General features: G+C 39.8%; 1 protein-coding gene across 2 annotated transcripts in view; it reads right to left on the bottom strand.

Annotated features, from left to right (window-relative positions):
• ak5 (adenylate kinase 5) overlaps positions 1-15,191 on the bottom strand; it is a 101,678-nt gene that overhangs the window by 83,229 nt on the left and 3,258 nt on the right. For both annotated transcript variants that reach the window (XM_075482878.1, XM_075482879.1), the window contains exons 3-5: positions 14,517-14,684; positions 9,882-10,054; positions 613-726 (exon numbers count right to left, since the gene is read on the bottom strand). In XM_075482878.1, coding sequence (XP_075338993.1) covers positions 613-726; positions 9,882-10,054; positions 14,517-14,684 — 455 coding nt within the window. The remainder of the gene's footprint in view (positions 1-612; positions 727-9,881; positions 10,055-14,516; positions 14,685-15,191) is intronic.

Raw genomic sequence — 15,191 nt, 5'->3', positions numbered from 1 at the left:
TTTACTGTGTGCGACGTGTCCACATCACAAAATACAGACATTGACCTGTCCGGTTCTAACAGAAAGGCATCATGCACTCATGCTGAAAAAAAGTCATTAAAGAAACTAATTAAAGAAATAAACAGTAGTAGCTCCCTCCCACTCATGGAGTTAGTGAGTGCTCATTTAAAAGTCGATAAAAGTAGGAATATCCAGCCTCCTCTTTTGACACTAAGAGCAATTATTATTTGCTTTTTGGAATCTTTCCTAACCTCAACTTTGCAGGGTCTCAACCTGTAATAGAGGAGTTGAGTGAGCTAACCAAGAGGGAGTCCACAAAACCAGCGGTGCTGTTAGTCTGCTTCAGAAAGTTCAGCGTTAGTTTCAAGCAAGCTATAGGGATGCACACTGCCTGCATAGTATAATGGAAAATGTATCCTCACATTATTTAGTATTTATCTGTTTTAAGCAAAAAAAAGTTAAGAGTTTGGTGAGATTTACACGTGTGTGAAAACAACCCTGCAGGAGTGACTCATCCTGTTAAGTAATTAAAGATATAAACCTGGAAATGGCATCTGACCCAAGGATCAAAATGTCCGTAGAGGATGGATACGCATGAAAACAAAAGCTCACCTGGTCCTCGAAGGACAAGGCCTGTCCGACATCACGAGGGAACCCATCTATGACAATACCGTTGGCATCGGGGATCTTCATAATCTTTTGTTTTATCTCAGTTATTGTGGTCTCCTGGAAAAGAGGAAACACAACATCATTCTTTATTCCCATCACTCAGAGCCTCAGTTGTAAATGTCAAAGAAACAATAACCAAGATCTCCAGTCTACCCAAACAAACACCTGCTGTATCTGAAGGGAGCTCATGGCTTCTTGATCAATACAAATAAGAGCTGAGGGGAGGTGTGGGTTCTCCATGAGGAGAGAGACAGCAACAAATCATAAAGCAGCAGCTTCAGCTTCAGTAAAGCTAAATGCATGCATAAAGGTCACTGGGGATCTTGGAAAAAAATGTACAGCAGCACACAGGACAATTCTGCAATACAATGAATCTGCTACATCTGAATCTTTATGACCACAGCAGAGTGAAGAGCTCTTGAAGCCGGGGAGTGCCAACATGTCTCAGCATCATTTACTTCCTCATGGCTGGAGCAGGTCAACGTGTTTGAATGCATTTCTCTGGGCAGAATGCATCTTGCCATACGGAGGTGATGCATGAGCAATGCTGTGATCGGAAAATAAGACGAGTGATTCAGAAGTTTAATTCCTCCCCTGTATCAGAATGTGAGCAGTGGCCCTGCAGCCTATGCAGAGATTAAACCTAATCTAGATTCCATAAAACAGAGTAATGTGTCAAATCAGAAAAAGCTAATCGAAGGAAAGCCTCCTCCAGAGAATATCCACAAATACGCGACCCAGAATTTCCCCCATTCACTCATTCATTATACACAGCAGTCGCTTATAGGCTTTCTCTGTCGGGTGCAGTAGACTGTGAGCTCAGACATTTGTTTGGCTTCATTGCTAACAGGTGTGGTATGACTGTAATTTCACATGCATCAATTTTGCATGGCGGTGTTATTGGCAAGAAGTAAATGTGTACACATTGTAGACATTTTTAAATCCAGGTTAAAGACATTTCTGTTCTCATGTGTCTATGCATGAAATATCTTTTAACTTATCTAGACTGTTGCTTGTTTTTAAATTCATTTAAATGATTTTATTTGTTTCTCTTTATATTCTTTTATGTATTTTTAATGCTTCTTACACTCCCTGCTGCAATGCGTTTATTTTATGTAAAGCACTTTGAATTGTTTGTACATGAAATATGCTATTTAAATAAATTTGATTTGATTTGATTTACATGATTTATATTCATTTATAACAGAATAGAGTCACTACAGACTCTTTTAAACTACTTCATGAAGTCTCCCATAGCACCCTGATGAAATCAAGCCGGAGAGAAACCTTTTTATACCATATATCTAATACAAACACAAGAAATGCAGTCTCAAATGGATTAATTAAGTGGGTGAATCTCCTGAATAAAGTACAATATTATGGCTAGTATATTATCCTAGTTACATCAAGCTCTTCCTTAGTAGAAATAAAGAATATTATAATCATGATTTAAAAAAAAAAACAAGAAAAAAACAGAGCCACTCAACGGGGTAACACAGCTCAGAGTCTAAAGAGGCCCTGGGTTCTGCTGGGGTCCTCTTAAGATGAAGATTATTCACAGTCTAAGAATATCAAAGAAAAAGTGCTTTCAGCCTCTAATTTTAGAACAGGCTGTCAAACATCCAGGAGCCTCTTTTGAGAAGACCTGTGGGATTTCTGAGGGAACGTAGGTTCATAAATATACTGAGTCACATGACCCAGCAGTGAGACAAACAGCATTTGGTCGTTGGCTCAGAGTGAAGTGGTGCTTCATGTGTGTGTTCAGCATTACTTGCAGCAAATGAGCACAGTTACAGTTACCCCAGTCTCCAAAAAGAAACAAGAGAGGAATCAATTTCTAGCCTTCTGAGAGAGATCCATCTTCCTACGGATATAGGAAATAGGGTAATTCTCCTATTCTGACAAATGATCAAAGGTACAGCAGTCTTTGTGTAATTGTCATGCAGGATCAGAAACCAAATATTTTAATTAATGATTGAAAAATCTTTTGAATCAACTGGAATAAAAGAGGAGAAGATGTACGTGACCCGAGATACCATTGAAGACCAGCTGTGAATCCTTAATATATCCTCTCAATGCAATATTCACAGAAACAGAACTGTCATCAGTTCTCCAATTTAGAACTCCATCCATCCATCCATTCATCCATCCATCCATCCATCCATCCATCCATCCATCCATTATCTGCCGCTTGTCTGGGGTTCGGGTTGCAGGGGCAGCAGCTTGAGCAGAAAGCCCAGACGTCCACTTTCACCACGTCCACCTCCAGACGGCCACTTCCTCCAGCTCTTCCGGGGGGACCCCGAGGCAATTTAGAACTCATTCAATCTTTCCATTAAGAGTCATTTAGATGTTCTAAACTTATTTACCAAACTACTCAATGGAAATGAGGATGCCGTAAGTCACTTTATCAGATCAGACATGTTTGCTGCTTGACCTACTTTGCTGTTTGTCTCACTGCTTTCTGGACTGATATCTGGACTGATATCTGGACTGATATCTGGACTGAATCGCTACGAGGGAGAAGCGATGTATCTGACATGCAAGCAAAAGATGATAAATGTTGAGCGAGGCAGTAACTCAAGATAATTCATGAGAGGACACGAGCTAAAAGGAGCTCGTCATGACGCAGACGGGGGCTCGTGTCCGTGTTACGACCTTGCAGCATCACATATTCATCATAGTGCTCGTGTTGACAGTAAAGACCATCCTCTCAGGTGCTTTCATTATGTTACTGAAAATATATGCAGACAAGCAGAATCACACAGACAGTTCTAGATCATTTTATGTGCAAGAAACACTTTTAACAGATGTTATTATTCAAGGACCCGTCACCCTAAAAAAAAAGTAAGACTCATGATACACTGGTCTATGTATGGCTGGTGAGTGATATAAGACTCGTCTTTAAATGTGACTAAATCATATGAGATTTAGAAAAGGGCAGACCACTCTGTCAGATTTAAATCATTTAGTCAATTAACTTCAGTTTTTCTTTTATTTATCTATGGACACAGTCTATTAAATCAAAGGGCATGCTGTGAACATTATTTCTCTGTGACAATGTGCCTGCATCGGTTTGCTCTGAGGCAGCATTCACATGCTCGTGATGCACTAATGCTTGACAATGAGTGGCTGCATGATATCACTCAAAGTTAATAGGAAAAAAAGCCACCGAATTCTGAAACTCACATGCGAATCCTGCCTTCTACATTCCAATACTTTCAAGTTTGGCAGGGTTTCTATGCTGCTGTGTTGATTTTCTCTGTGTTTTTCATGGTGACTGAAAACCGAGAGTAGTGGATGTAAATGGTTCCATGAGCAAATGGGGAGTTGATATGTGTAGATATCTGAATAGATGTTGAATCAACATTACGTATGGACACACTGGCTGAGAACAAAAAAATGTTGATGCCGTCTATGTTGCCACATAGACGGGATGCAAGTCACTGCGGTAGAATTATGAGCGAGCCTGGTACATTTACAGCCTATTACACTGTATACTTTTGTTTCACGGCATTGAGAAAATGACATTTGAGCAGACCAATAAACTGTGTAAATACGGCATAATAAGCGGCACAGTTACTATTGTTGTATTCAGCATTTACCCAACATGTTAGGGCCGGCACGGTATATGTATTCGTACCGAACCGTCACGGTACGGGGGTCACGGTTCGGTATGCGCATTTCCACGCAGAATACACACGGTACGGAAGTTTTCTGAACGCGGAACTGTTATTTTGCAAGAGTTTCCTTCAGGACCCATTTAAACACTGCCACATGCAAGCTCTGATTGGTCCGTAGAGATATATATAGGCTTTCGGACAGAGTAGTTACTATTACCGGCGCAAGCTGCTGAGACACGGCGAAAGAACGCAGTTATCAGAACTGTCCTACTCGAATTTCGTTCTGATAACTGTCCTTCCCCAGCGGAGCTGTTTTAGTCTGCATTCGCACATGAGTCGGGACTGATGCGCTGCGCGCAGCCGTCCGCGTCAGTGACTTGTTAGCCGTTAGCCGTTTAGCGCTACATTCAAAAACAAAACAAAACAGAAAGTAATGAGAGAAGAAAAAACACCACCAAGAAGCTAATATGGAGAGCGGGGAGGTCTGGATACGAATACATGCAGAGCAAAAAAAATTACCGAAGCAATTGGAATTTACATCGCATCTGCTATGCGCCCATATTCCACTGTAGAAGAGGCAGGATTCAGATATCTATTACATGTGCTCGAACCTCGCTACACGCCTTCTTCGGCACTGTACCGAAAATGTACCGAACCGTAGGGTCCGTACCGAGGTACGTACCGAACCGTGAGTTTTTTGTACCGTTCCACCCCTACAACATGTAGATATATTTCTGACTGGGTGTGTTTCAGGATGCTGGGGAACTGGAGAACAGGAAACACAACAACCAGTTAACATCTGTGTTGATCTTAAGATGAAGAATAATTTAAGCTAAATATGTGGGCATTGCATTTATGCTTGATAGAGGACATGCCTGGTGACTGGAGGGGCTGTAGTGACAATAAGTAAATTTGATTGTCTGACACCTGCTATGACCAAGTTTAGCTTTACTCGACTCGACTCGACTTGACATTGACAAATCCAGTCAATTGATAATATAACAAAGAAAACATATGAAATCTTAAATGGAGGCATTTCACTCTTTAATGAAAAATATTAGCTCAACTTGAATTTGGTGGTAGCAACACATCTGAAAAGTTATGACGGTGTCGACAATTGACTGGCAAAGTATGTGGTATTAATAAGAAAAAGCTGACCTGTTGCCAACTAACTAGGTTAGTTCAGTTTAAGCAGTCGGCAAAAAACTGTGTCTACAAATTGCTGAGAAATTTCAGAATATTGTTCCTCAATGTAAAATTGTGGAAACCTAGATGATTTCATCATCTACAGTATATGATATCATTGAAATAGTCCTAGAATCTGGAGACATCTCTGTGTGCAAGGGACCAAGCCGAAAGTCAACACTGGATGATCTTCAGGCCCTCAGGCAGCACTGCATTAAAAACAGACCTGATTCTGTCATAGAAATCACTGCATGGGCTCAGGAACACTTCCAAAAATCATTATCTGTGAACACAGTTCACTCTGCCATGCACAAATGCAGCTTAAAGCTCTAACATGCAAAGAAGAAGCCACACGTGAACATGATCCAGAAACACTGCTGTCTTCTCTGGACTCGAGCAGCTCCAGAGAAGGACTGTGGCAAAGTGAAAAACTGTTCTGTGGTCAGACTAATTGAAATTCAAGATTTATTTTAGAAATCATGGACATTGCGTCCTCTGAATTAAAGAGAAAAAGGGACATCTGGCTTGTTATCTGTGCTCTGTATAATGTGTCCTACCACAACTATGCAGATGACACTCAGATCTACGTGTCACTGACGGCAGGAGAACACGGGCCTGTAGATTCAAATTCAAAATTCAAATTCAAATTCAAATTCAAATTCAAATTCAAATTCAAAAATACTTTATTTATCCCAGAGGGAAATTAAATGTTGATGTAACTCAATTTACATCAACTCAATTTAGATACATTGTGTCGCTGCATCGAACAGATCAGTGTGTGGATGCAAAACAATTTCCTCCAGCTAAACTCAGACTAAACTGAAATCATTGTCTGTGGCCCACAGAAACAAAGAGAAAGTGTTATCAGTCACCTTGAGACTCTCTCTCTAAAACCTAACTATCAAGTTAGAAATCTCGGGGTAATATTGGACTCAGACCTGAACTTTAACAGCCACATTAAATCAGTAACATCAGTAGCTTTTTACCATCTAAAAAACATTGCCAGAATCAAAGGAATAGTGTCTAAAGCAGACTTAGAAAGACTGATCCATGCGTTTGTCTCCAGCAGGTTAGACTACTGTAACGGCCTGCTCACTGGGCTCTAAACGGGCTGTAAGACAGCTGCAGTACATCCAGAACGCTGCTGCTCGAGTCCTGACTAGAACCAGGAAATACCACCATATTAGTCCAGTGCTCAGGTCTCTGCTCAGGCTTCCTGTTGCTCAGAGAATAGACTTTAAAACAGCTTTGCTTGTTTACAAGTCTCTTCATCGTCAAGCACCAAAGTACATCTCTGACATGTTAGAGCCATACGAACCAACTCGGGCTCTGAGAACCTCAGGGAGGGGTCTCCTGCTGGGGCCCAGAGTCAGGACTAAACAAGGTGAGGCTGCGTTTCAGTTTTATGCTCCTAAAATCTGGAACAGCCTTCCAGAAGATGTGAGACAGGCCTCAGCTCTGACAATGTTTAAATCCAGGCTGAAAACAGTTCTATTTAGCTGTGCATATGATACCTGAAAGTATTTTATCTGCATTCTTCACTTTTAAATTAATTAATTAATGATTATTTTTACTGTTTTTTTTTTTTTAATGATTTTATTGCCTTCTTGTGATTTTATGTAGCTGTAAAGCACTTTGAATTACCTTGTGTACGAATTGTGCTCTATAAATAAAATTGCCTTGCCTCTGTTCAAATGCCTACATCTTTGATGGTATGGGGGTGCACTAATGCCTGTGGAACTGGAAACCTGCACATCTGGAAACGAACCATCAATGCTGAAAGGTACATAAAGCTATTGGAGTGACATATGCTTTCATCCAGACATCATTTCCAGGGAAGGGCTCACATATTTCAGCAGGACCATATTACACCACATACTGCATCTATTACAACAGCATGGCTTCATACTGGAAGAGTCCAGGTGCTGGACTGACCTGCCTGCTGTCCAGACCTTTCATCAACTGAAACTATCTGGAGCATCATGCAACAGAAAATACAACAAAGACAACTCAGGACTGTTGAGCAGCTAGAATCCTATATCAGACAAGAATGTTTTCCTTGACCTGAGTAAAGCGTTTGACACAGTCAACCACAAGTTACTAATAACCAAGTTGACTCATTTTAATTTCTCTGAGAAATCCCTAAAATGGATGGAATCATAGCTTTCATCAAGACTTCAATGTGTCAGAGTTCAAAACACGAAATCTATGCCTCGTGAGAATAACCTAGGAGTACCCCAAGGTTCAATACTAGGACCTCTTTTATTTAGTCTATTCATAAATGACTTGGCAAGTTACTGCCCGTCAACAGTGACCTGCCAACTGTATGCGGATGATGCTGTGCTTTATGTACACACTAAAGACAAGGCGCAAGCTGCAAAACAACTTACAGCTGTTATGAGTAATGTGTGCAATTGGTTAGAGAGCTCTCACCTGTACTTAAATGTGTCCAAGACTGTTTCAATGTATTTCTCCTAAAGGCTAAATAGATCTGACACAGACCCTAATATTTTTGTGAGAGAAAAAGCTTGAAGTAGTTCAAGAGTTTAAATACCTAGGTGTGACTTTGGACTCACAACTGAGTTTTAAGCAGCACACAAAAAAAACTGTCAACAAAATGAAATTTAACTTGTCCAACTTTAGATATATAAGAAACAATCTTACTTTTGAAGCAGCTAGGCTATACTTTGATGCAATGATCATGTCTCACATGACCTATTGTATAACTAGTTGGGCCTCAGCTTGTAAGACAACTCTAAAGTCCCTTGAGTCAACATATAAACAAGCTATAAAAGTTTTAGATAGAAAACCTAAAATGTATCATCACTGTCAGATTTTAAAAAAACTTGATTTGCTGGATGTGGAAAACACTGAAATACACTGACTCTATTTTAGCTTTTAAAATTCTTCATGGTCTAGCTCCACCACCTTTACAGGAATATATTAAAAGGAACATAAACAGCACAACTAGAGCAGGCTCCAGAGGTAATTGCACTGTTCCCTTTAGGAGAAGTGCTTTTGGCCAAGCAATTTTTTCCTACAGAGCAACCAATACCTGGAACTCTATACCAAGTGCAATACGTGACCTATCTACTCTCACCTCTTTTTCCAAACATCTTAAAAAATGGCTTCTGGAAAATCAAACCTGTTGTCACTAGCTGGGATAATTTTTTAATTTGTCCACTGCTGCTGATCTGTTGTCTGTTATTATCTATTATGTCTATTATAATGTTTTTACTTTGTTTTGTTTTGTTGTATTTACTATGTACTATTATGTCTATTATAATGTTTTACTCTGTTTTGTTTTATTATTATTATTATTATTATTTAAAAAAAAAAAAAAATGTTTAGGGACCATCTACCTGTCAGGGACTAAGGATGGAAATTAGCCTTTGGCTATAATCCTGTATATTTACATTTTTATTTTTTTTAAAAATCAATATACTTTGTCCCTTTGTGAAATAAAAATAAACATTAACATTAACAATGGGGCAACATGCCTCTCCCAAAGATCCAGCAACTGGTTGTTCCAGTTCCCAGATTGTTAAAGAAGAGGGGGAACTGGACATTACAGGTACATGTACCTGTCCCAACTCAATATTTGATATATTTTATATGTTCTTTTGTAAATTAAATATTGGTCTATAATTGTATTAACATTTTACATAACGTCTGGACCTTTATGGAATTTGTTGCTGTACATTTCAACAAGCTCCACATTTCTCAAACCATTCTGAACAAACTCGTACAAAAGATACAAAAAGGTACAAAAACTGTGTGTTCATCAGGCCAGAGTGAAATCTGACTAACTTTCTTTTCCCTCCTCTTCATTATTTCATCTTGTTATTATCAATTTTTTACAGCAGACTAATCAAAGCTGTAAATCAAAGACCAAACCATAACTTGGTGAGACGGTTTGTTGATCACAACTAGTTCTAAACCTGTTTCAGTCAAAGGAACTGCAGGTAGCAGCAGCTTTTCATTTTTATATGCCCTGCACACTTTGAACACTTTGTGTTTTATTAACAGGTGCTACTTGTTAAGATGATGTGCATAGCTGAAATGGTTCACGTCTTACACATGTTTAATTGGGACATGTGAGGGTATTGCATGTATTTTTTTTATGGTGTTTGAATGAGTCGAGCGTAAACAACCACAGAGGGGTCAGTGCCGATTTTCTTCCCCGGCAGAGTCATTATCTTCCACAGATGAATGCTAATGAGATGAATAAGCCTCCCTCACTCCAGCATGCTTGTGCTGTGGATACTGCCAATTAGACCCTTGTAACATGTGTGCTGTGATAACAACCTGACAGTGACTGGACATGCTGGGCAGTTATCCCTCCTCTAATATCTTCTACTGTTTCACCCTCCTCCCCCCTCTCCTTCTATGTTTCTCTGCTACCTGTGGGGCCAGCTCTCCGTTGGTGATGATTTTGGCGATGAGACTCCACTTTCTGTTGCTGGTGGCATTGTGGATCATCTTCTTCCTCAGCAGCTCGCCCACAGACATGTACTGGAAGCCGTAGCGTTCAGCAATCTTCAGGCTCTGAGTTCCTTTGCCGCTGCCAGGGCCACCTAGGCACAGAGGGAGAGCTGTTGATGTTTGGGAGAGATTTTGAGTCGTGTGAGTGTGAAACATTATGCGTGTGGGTGTGCTAGCGTAGGCGCGTGTGTCTATGAGTGAGAGAAATATATAAGACTATGTGTATCTGTGCACAGATCTGCTTGTGTTTGCACATGAAGAAGAGGGGTGTTTGTGATTGGGCCGTGCGAGTGTTTGTGGGGGTGAGGGGCATGTGGAGAGGGTGCGATGAAGGAAACAGGTATGTGTGAACCTCCTACATCTGATAACAAATCATCTTTTTTCATGATAAAATGATGTGCTGAGCAGTGACAGGATGTAATACAATTTTAGCAACTTTGAAACTGAATTTTAGAAATCAAAGGATCAGAATATAAGAAAATGTGCAAATGTCTGAGCCGGAATTATATTGCACATCTGAGATCTAGTCACTGGCAATAATACATAGAAGATGAAAAATAATCTTGTTTCATTCCAGGGTTCAAGAATTGCTAGTTTACATAGAAATATCAACTCCAAAAATGTCTCCTGGTTTAAGGTCAGGCCAGAGTGACGTGAAATCAGTAAGAGAACAAGCTGAGTCATTTCAGTGTTAGGAAGGGTTTTTAAGGGATGAGGAGAAGATTGTACGACCAAGTGAAGAAAATCACTGCACACGAGAGATTTCTGATTTCAGTAGCCGTGGCTCAGTGGTTAGAGTCAGTCATCAAATAACCACAAGGTTGGCAGATTCAATTCCCACTCTCGCCACTCAGAAAAATTGGTGGAACTGACAGCTGGAGGAGTGTCTGTCCACCTCCTTGTCACGTCCGAGGTGCCCTTGAACAAGGCACTGTACCCCCATGCTCCCCGGGCGCTCCGAACAGCTGCCCACCGCTCCAGGTTGGCATCTGTCTCTATGAGTGTGTGACCATGTGCATGTGTGTGTCAACAGGTGCCAACCTGGATGGGTTAAAAGCAGAGGACAAATTTTGTGTGTATGCATGACAATAAAGCTGATCTTAATCTTAATATATTTTGTGTTGTGATCTCATTTGGTCCACTTCTGGCTGCCACTTTCACTAAGGTGATTGTTATTGTCAGTAAAAGGTGAATCCAAATGTTGATTTTAAAAGTGTCCTACAGGTATTTAGGATTTGGAATTCAAATCAAAGCACTTAACATATCACTTAATCCCTTTAGACCTCCTAAACTGCATCTAATCTGCCTGAAAAGGAGCTTCTGTCTGAAAAAAGACTTTGTGAAGCTGTGTATAGAGGTGTGAATGAAGGCATGACTGAAACATCTCTCTGCTTACTTTTTTCCAAACTTCTCACTTCCCTAACTCTGCATGTGTACAGTATGTACAGCATACAACTTGACCTAGGTGCTCTGTGAATGCTCTACTGGTACAAAAAAGAAGAAGAAGACGTCAGTAACAAAGAGCAACCACAAGGGATAAAGTGCATCTTTTTGTAAAAAATATGTACAGGCCTGTAAAGTTGTCAAATTCACTTCAACATGGTACTGCTTTGCCTCCAGCTAAACTGTTTATCAGTTGTTTTGATCTGCGATTTAATAGGTCAGCAAGAAGAGGGCCAATACTAACAAGCTAAAAACTGTTGTTTTGCCATCTCGCGTACTGGCTTTTAGCAACAACTTGATTCTCCCTATTGTGCATTTATATTGCAACAACTTTGTAAGTTAGTTTTGTTACTGCATTCTCCACACTGGAAAAAAAAAAGCCCCTCCAAAAACGAGTAAAAAAACAGCAAATACAAGACATTTTTGCTTGAAATACGCAAAATAAATCTGCCAATGGAACTAGTGAAAATTGGCTTGTCAAGATTTCTTGAAATAAGATGTGAGATTTAGGACTTTTGAGATAAAAGTGATCTTGAAATTAGCTTAAAAACCTCTTCAAATGTGAAAAAAAGCTTGTTTCATATGATATGTGACTCAAAACAATTTGTTTTCAAGACTTTTTCATTTAACAAGATATTCAAGATGTATTGTCTTCAAACAAGTCCCTATATCTGGCTGAAATAGTACTTGTTAGGCAGTTGTGTCTTATATTAAGTGCAATGAGATATTTTGACTAGAAATGAGACAAATATACTTGGTAAGACTTTGATTTTTTCCAGGGCATGATGATCTCAACTAAACACTAATAACAATTGTGAAGGAATAGCATTGCTATAGCATCAAAACTAATAGAGGGACAGCATGTAGAACTGAGAAGCTTCTACATTAGCTGTAAAGTTGCAAACTGCAACATATTGAATGATCTCATTTCCCGTTTCAAGCACATAAATGAAACAATTGTAATGGTGAAAAATACAAAGGGGCCACTATAAAGGAACCGTTTATTTGTGTGCACTGCTCTGTACTACTCTAATTACACGGCTGTGTAATTGGCAGACTTAATGTAGCAGGGCCCGTCTGCAGCTATCTACAGCTATAAAGGGCTCATTTTAATTAAAATGTAGTTATGAAGATTACATTGTATTTCTGTCAGTACATTCCAGCAAATGCTACAAATGCTAAAAAGTCTTTCCACAGACAATTAGACAGATAAACACCTGCCAAATTACTCAAAACCGACTTTGCGAAGGTTCCTGCCATAGTTGGGAAATGAAGGAAATAGCTAGTTCTGTCACTCTCATGAAATCTATGGATTTCTCTGTCCAACTGCTAAAGGTGGGCAGATTTTGTTGCTATCAAAAAGAACTCCGTTATGTGTTTCTCTTGTTTTAAGGACTTTATGGTGATATAAGTTTTGCTCTCCTATCTGCAGCATAACGACAGTGTTGTAGCATGTTGCTGTAAATTCATTCTCAAGCCTTGAAGAAGTGGATTTCCCAGACTGTCTGTTATATAATTTACACACAATCTCACAGAATACTTTGCTGTGCCCTTATTTCTGTTTGTATATGTATATACCATATAATGGATGAACTGGACTCATATGAGGTAGTTTTATATGTCCCTGTTTAGTTTAAATGTCTCATCAAAAGTGAAATTCAACCAATCAGCGTCATTTGGGAAACCTGGCCGAAGCCAATTGGGAGAAGATTGTTATTTGTTGCTCTTCTTTCAACAGAGAAATGATCTGCCTTTCTCATCTAACTGGGTTTATAGTATTATCTGCTCAGAAGACTTTGCAAGAAAGCTATTTGACAGTTGTAACACCTAAAACCCAACCATTGCTGTCAGTATGAAATGATTGACTGGTATGAACCACTATATTTTAATCACAAACACATTCATAAGTTGGCAGCTCGAAATTGTGAATTTCACAAGAGTCCAGCTGCCTCACATGTGTTGTGCCCCCGAACTGAATCCCAGAAATGGCAATCAAACATTATTCATGCTGTCAATTTGACCCCTACCCACAGAGTTAATAAAACATTTAAATCTGGTATGTTGGAGATGTTGCTGTAGAGAGAAACAGAAACACCCTTGTGCCTTATAATGACGCATTGAGCAATTTGTATGCATTGCAATACTTTGTAGTTCTTAACCCAGTCTCAACCCACAATCCCCTGACCATACATGATTTTGTTGGCCCGTCTGCAAACCCAACGGACAAAACATTCAACATGATCCTCCACAGAGACCACAGTGACTGACATCCTGCTTTTTGCTCTAAATAGGGCACAATGTGATCACAAAGAAGAGATAGGAATTGGCTTTGTGCTGCAAGGACAAATGTCTGTCATCCACTTCACAAAGTGAAAATCCTCCAAAAGCACAACACGACGCTAAAGACAAACGCTCCCAAAAGACGCTGAAGTCTCTTTCAAACTTATCCTCGATCGCCAATAACTACTAGTTTATAAAAACATTTCAGAAGAGCTAAACTAGTGTCGCCACTCTTACTGTGCAGCTGCCACTATTAATTTATAAGATTAATGGATGTATTTGACAGGTTAATGCAGGCACCTCAAGGAAATCAGATTAGGAGAGCGCGAGTGTCTAACAGAGTGAGTGACATGCTGCTCGATCTACCCTGCTGATACTAACTAAGAGGCGGGGGTACGTTTATAATACCAGGAATAATGCACACAAAACACACACATACACTGTTTCTCCCCAAGTCATAGACTCCCATTCAGGCCTCATATTACATATTTCCAGATCATTAAAACAGCAAACATGAACCACTTTGTATTGTGTTTTTTGTCCATTTACTTTTTGATATGAATGGATAGAGCTCTGATCAAAGAGACACTGGTTCTGTTTTTTTTTGCTTTGTTTTCACACACCAACAGGATCCTCACTGCTGTCTCTCATCCAGTGAAAAACAAGTGAACAGGAATCCAGACGAGTGCGTCGAATCAGAATCAGCAGATGAGGAAACGATGACAAACTGACTCATTTTGCCTCAGAGTTTCCTCCTTCTCGTGTAATGTCAGTGCAGACTCACGTATAGTTTCAGTGTTTGTGTTTTTGTCTGTTGGACTGGTTCTTTACCGATGACGAGGATGACTTTGGGCCGTGGTCTGGATGGGTCAAACACCTCGTACTCCTCTATGAGCTCCGCTGTCTCCGACAGGTCGGAGTCGCTCTCGATGGAGAACTGGCTGATGGGAGGGAGGCGGTCATATCGTCTGTAGGGAAAATTGGGGCTGTCGGGCAACACTGTCACAGAGACACACACAGACACACACAGACAAGCAATTAATTGAGAAAAAAAAGGCTCGGCTTTTGATTTTAAGAGATCAATGACTCTGCTTTCGGATTTCATTAGCCAAGCAGTGCAACAAATTTGCGTCATTAGTCATTTTATAGATGCAGATGTTTTGATTGCAGAGAAAGAAGTCATGTGTATTTAAACAATCAAACACTAAGTAAGACGTGAATTCATCAGAGTGATTCATTCAAACAGCGGTGCCTCATTCAGTTTGGTAATTATCCTGCTGTCTCTAGTGATGAAAGCACTGATTATATAGCTTTAACAACATTAACAGCTACTAGAGATAGAAATCATTGCTCCAAGCTACTCAAGTGGAAGTGAGAGCTGCTATAATTTACATGTAAAGCAGATATCATCTCATTACACAGAATGGTACTGATCACATGGTTGCAGCAATGCCAGTAAAGCAAAGCTGAAGGGAATACATACGATTCTTTGCAAAATGTTTAGCA

Source organism: Odontesthes bonariensis, chromosome 14 (genome assembly GCF_027942865.1).
Source record: "Odontesthes bonariensis isolate fOdoBon6 chromosome 14, fOdoBon6.hap1, whole genome shotgun sequence".
Classification (NCBI taxonomy): Eukaryota; Metazoa; Chordata; class Actinopteri; order Atheriniformes; family Atherinopsidae; genus Odontesthes; species Odontesthes bonariensis.
Note: the sequence above shows the minus strand (reverse complement) of the source record. Positions and strands in the feature narration are given on the sequence as shown.